The sequence below is a fragment of the Arachis ipaensis genome, chromosome B6 (genome assembly GCF_059453495.1).
Source record: "Arachis ipaensis isolate K30076 ecotype BB chromosome B6, ASM5945349v1, whole genome shotgun sequence".
Taxonomy (NCBI): domain Eukaryota; kingdom Viridiplantae; phylum Streptophyta; class Magnoliopsida; order Fabales; family Fabaceae; genus Arachis; species Arachis ipaensis.
The window spans coordinates 151,811,566-151,816,876 of NC_142441.1; the positions used below are offsets into that span (position 1 = coordinate 151,811,566).

Consider the following 5,311-nt stretch of genomic DNA (forward strand, 5'->3'; position numbering starts at 1 on the left):
TTGCCAAAAATACAGCCTGCACTTTCATAAATGATACATATAAATGTTGATTTACATAACAAAAAAAGAAAAAAAATTATGTCAAAAAATCACACACAAATTAGAAAACAGGTGTTAAAACACTTCCTCTGATTTTCTCTCTCTTTTTTTTTTCCGAAAAAAATAGCTCAACACAATAAAGTGGAGCATAGTACAATATAGAAGAAACAAAAGACACTTCCTCCTCTCTTCTCACTATTGTTTCCCCCCTTTCTAATACTATATGCTGTGCTTGATAGTGACATTGGTTAGAAGAACTTATTGGTTAGAAGACACTTCCTCCTCTCTTCTTCACAAATCTCCCATCCATGGAGTGTTGATAAGTGCCAACAAATCAATCCATATATCTTTACAATGCTGTGGTCATTGGCCATAGCTACAGATTCACCTGCATTAATTACAATTTTCTATTTTAATCAAAATGTGCTTAAACAACTACTAAAATACACCAACATAGCTATAGGTTTTCAAATATCTCTAAGACATTAGGAAATTCAATGTCCTATAGTAGTCCAAACCCGGAGATGGGTGTTAAAATTTCACATGACCTTATTATGTGATCAGTGACGGATCCAGAAATCATCAACAGTTAAATTTAATTAGTACGCAATCTAAGATAACGAATAATGGGGACAAAATATACATAATAATCCAAACACCATGTTTTCCAATTTAGTCACATAATCACATCACACCATACACAAACAATAACAAGTTCAAATACTTTGCAATGAGTAGCTTTTGAATTCTTGTCAATATAATCACAGAGTAAAACTGATTATTTCAAGCCGAAAACCGTATTTACCTGTACAATTCCTGAAGCAGCACAGCCACAACTAGACAGAGATTTAATTCTGCTAAGATTTATGACACCGAGGGCAACCGCAAACAGTTCCATGAATTGAAATCCTCCTACAACCAAGTTTAGGCAAGAACAAGAACAAGCCCAAGAAATAAGTTACCCAAACAAATACTTGTATTAATCAATAATCAGATATACATATCAAAAGGGCAGCCTAGTGCACAAGCATCCTGCCTTAAAGCAGAATTCGGAGAAGGGCCACACACATATCAGTACAAATGTAAAATGATCCAACCCATCAAAACTCCTGTTAAGTATTTGATATTGTGATCAAGGGAAAAGCATGAAATTCACACGAGCGCACACAGACATAAAAGTTCCTTTTTCATAAGTAAACCTGCTCAGACGAGTCTGTCGGGGGGAATATTCCATCTACAACGGCATGAAGAGAAGGATATGATTGCGCGTCGAAACAATTTACAGCAATCTCTCCCTGAAAACACAGACGTATATAACAATGGAAGTTTGTCAAGCCTAAAACATTTCAAGAAATTTTAGCATTTCTTTATGATCAAATAAATGTGTTAGTCCCTATAAATTTGTTGAGTTTCTTTTACCGGATTAGTTCTAATAGTTTTGAAGTTTGTAATTGAAACCTCATACATTGTTTGAAACAAGTCCTTACTCACCATAAGGATATGGTTACTAAACAATGCAATCATGAAACTGAACAAATCCATGTAATATTATAATAATTTATCAAAATTCTCAACCAAGTCCTTATAACTTAGGAAAAGTCAACTAATTTGAAGATTTTATAAACTATAAAGGTTCCATTATCTATTTTAGAATAATAAGAAGAGTTACCCTGGGATTGATTATGAAGATTTTTCCTTTAGGGATTCCAACCTTAAGGTAGCTGAGTTCATCAGTATCCCTATTTCCGAAACCAGCATAGAATGGATTGCAATCAGGAGGGAAAAGTGCCCTTATTTCCTGCATGCCTCAGAATTCAAATTAAATCAACACCATGCAGAAACTATTAAAGAATAATGTCTATTGTCATCATAACCGACAGCTAGAAGCGGACCTCTAAGCATGCGATTTTGAATTCATGAGGAGCTCGCCGGATAACTGAAAATAGGATGTAAAAAAGATAAGGTTTCATAGTTCATATGGCAAGAACATACATGGTAATTGAAGGGAAAAAAATGAACCATAAAACAAAGCTGCACGAGAGAAGTGTAGACTAGTGACCTTCTCGATACAGAGCAGGAAAAAGTCCGTCCGGGGAAATGACGACCGGACCATCTGGTAATACTTTCCCATCCTGCATTATAACAAAAGTAAGAAGGCAATATGTAAATTTGTTCTCTTTACTTCTTTAGGTCTTAAACATGCTTTTTAATTTATTCATCACCTGTTTAAGGTTGAATAGGAATCGTCTGGTGTGACAGGCTTGAGAAATTGCACGAGCACTAAGAAAAAGTAGTTGGTATCCATTATCCTGCGACGCGTGATATAGACAGACCAAAAATCATAAGACTGTTGTCACAATCTAAAGGAGAGTTTTGATCATAATACTCCCCATAAAACTAAACTAAATAATCATTGGAACCATTAAATAGAAGCCATCAAGTTGCATATATGATCAGTAAAGTCGCTTATATCGCAACAAAATGTTTTCACATGTTTCACTCTCAAAAACAATTAAAACATGAAACAGAGGAACCAACCTGGATAGCAGAGAATAAATGTGCAACACCGGTTTGTGACCAATCGATTCCGACTAAAGGCATGACCTGACCTAGAACATCAGACCTGCAAGACATGAAATAAGATAAAGAAATTTACATTGTCACACCATAATCTGAATCTTGAGTGTATTATGTATTAAATAAAAACTTTCTTGTTCAACAAGATATCTATCTTCACCTTGTAATTGTTCCATCCACATCCGATATCACTATGCGGGTGTTCCATTTCCACAAATATATCCGAGCATCAATCTGATATTCAATGATAGAAATATAAATTAGCATACAAGAAAGAATAATAAAATAGAGATTTCAATTAAAGAAACAAACATAAAGGAGAAGGAGGACCTGCTGTGTCCCCAACATAGCTGTAGAATAACGAAAGGTTACCAAGTTCCTTCCTTCCTGCAGATTCAAGGATGCTAGCTGTTCAGATGTTGGGGTATCTGCCCTAACCTTGTTGGCTTTTCGATGTGGCCGATATACACTAATGGTGCGAGATTTTTGAAATTTAGGTAGCTTTTCAAAGTCCGCAACATCAAACATATCAAGGACACTATGAGAACAATCCCTTTGCTGAGCATGCAAATCATCAACCTAAAGAAGAACATCAATGCATGACTTTCTACCAAATCAATCTATGCACAAATATTTAGAACCAAACAGGTTGTTTACCTTAGATGAATGTAAACCATTCTCCAAGGTACCACCCCTAGTGTTCTTTCTTTCTCGACGAGGTAGCTGGTCGAATTTCAGATTCGTAGACCACTTGAGGTCCAAAAGGTTGGCTGCAATCTCAGCACGTTCTAATAAGTCTTCTGCATCTTCATCAACTTCCCCATTGAATGACCTTTGCCCCAACACAAGCCTAAATAGCCGGGATCCGCGAGAATTAGTCCTGTTCACAATCTTATCATTGTTCAAGGCATTCATATCAGCTACAAATGATCCATCCGGATCAAACTTGCAACTTTTTGACTTGAAATTCCTCTTCCTGCCCCATGGTAGGACAACATCAGCATCTTCGCCGGACGACGATGATTCGCTAGATCCGGAATCTTCATCCCCTTGTGGTTCACAATGTGTATCCCTCAAAAAGAAGGCTTCCCCTTTATGGTTCATGTGCATGTGGAAACCGGCTTTGGATCCATTGACACTGATGCTAACCTTCTTCTCATCAGCCTTGAGAACCCTGTGGAGTTTCCCGAATCGAACGAACCAAGGAGAGGACTTGAAGCTGCCATCTTTTTGTTGAACTACAACAATGTCCACAGCACCACCATAAGGGATGAACGGCATTGAAACAGTCGAAACTCCGCGGGTGATAAAGCTCCCTAGCCTCTCCACAGCTTGCATTTCACCCACCAAAGGCAGTTACTCCAATCCTAAAATGAATTCATCCAAATTCAAACAACAAAATCATTCCAATGAGACACAAATGAATGCATCAAAATTCAAACCAACCTCAACATTACAACAATAGAAAACACAAAAAAAAAGCCAAAAGGGTATCTCTAGTTTCCTTAAAAAACCATAAAAATTGCAACTTTATACATCAAAAACCAACCTTTAGTTGAAATCAAATATATTTCCCAAAACACAGAAATACCCAGTTCTTAAATTGGACAGAGAAACATCATTAATTATTCAAACATCAAATTCAACAACCCATGACTTAAAAGAAGGAAGCGCCAATACTATGAAAGAATATTCTATATGAATGATTCCAATGTGCCAACCGCAACATTTTACAGGAACATGAAATGCATAATAAGAATATTCCTAATATCCCTATAGCTTTAATCAGATTCCACAAATGAATAATAATAATAAAAATGATTAAGGAAAAAAGATTGAAAAAATTACAGTGGGTGTTGGGGTCGGAGAATAGAAGGTGAAAGCGGAAAACCAAAAAACATGGCAGTTTGAGAGAGAGATGGAGTTTGATGGTGGTGGGACCCATGCAGCTACGGTAAAGAAAATATTGCGGCTTTTCCTTCCTTAACCATAGAAACCATTTAGTTTAGTTTTAGCAAAAGACTTGTCATAAATTAATTCAATTCAATGGAGGGTCCAACTCCAACAACATCACATTCACATTCACATTATTGTCTTCTGTCTTTTTTTACTTAATTTGATTTTCAATTTTTATTCCTTCGGTCAACCAACTAAACTCAGCTTAGGTTGTCATTTTACTTTCTTTTTGCCAAATTTGATGTTAGAATTTGTTGCTTTATTTTTTATGGAAAAGTATAGGATGCTAATATACTATCTGCTAATTTATTATTAATAATAATTAATTATTATATTTTAAATACATGTATAAAGAGACACATTTAGAAAATATATTTATAAAGATATTTTTATTAGATACAGCTATAAAAAAAATATTTTTATTAGACACATCTACAAAGACACTTTCATTAAGCACCTTTATAAATCAGAGTTGGCAGAAGTTGGCAGAAATACTGTTGGTAACGTAGCGAGATGCATTTTTTATTCATTTAATCAATCGATCAACTTCATTTATTTAGATTATAATTTAGGTAAAATAATATTTCACTTATATAATAATATGCAATTTATTGTTTGTATAAATTATTTTTATACGGACAATATATGAAAAATATATTTATTTTTTAAAATTAAATGTTATAAAAATGTACTAATCATATGCTATATACTCACTCCACCATTGTCTTTTAAAAAACAC

The 5,311-nt window shown here is 34.8% G+C and overlaps 1 protein-coding gene across 3 annotated transcripts; it reads right to left on the reverse strand.

Annotated features, from left to right (window-relative positions):
- LOC107605677 (phosphatidate phosphatase PAH1) lies at window positions 1-4,604 on the reverse strand. 3 transcript variants are annotated; one of them, XM_016307634.3, is made up of 12 exons: window positions 4,465-4,604; window positions 3,274-3,983; window positions 2,947-3,195; window positions 2,777-2,850; window positions 2,578-2,662; window positions 2,262-2,348; window positions 2,099-2,171; window positions 1,932-1,975; window positions 1,709-1,837; window positions 1,239-1,334; window positions 845-951; window positions 1-427 (listed from the first exon to the last, which is right to left on the reverse strand). In XM_016307634.3, the coding sequence occupies exons 2-11, from the start codon at window positions 3,952-3,954 to the stop codon at window positions 904-906; spliced, it is 1,566 nt and encodes a 521-aa protein (XP_016163120.1). In that variant the 5' UTR covers window positions 3,955-3,983; window positions 4,465-4,604; the 3' UTR covers window positions 1-427; window positions 845-903. The 3 variants fall into 3 exon arrangements, with proteins under 3 accessions (XP_016163120.1, XP_016163122.1, XP_088345442.1); XM_016307636.3 differs by lacking the exon at window positions 4,465-4,604 and adding an exon at window positions 4,166-4,340; XM_088489316.1 differs by lacking the exon at window positions 4,465-4,604 and adding an exon at window positions 4,166-4,292 and having other exon boundaries at window positions 2,989-3,195.
- Between the last annotated feature and the right edge of the window lie 707 nt (window positions 4,605-5,311).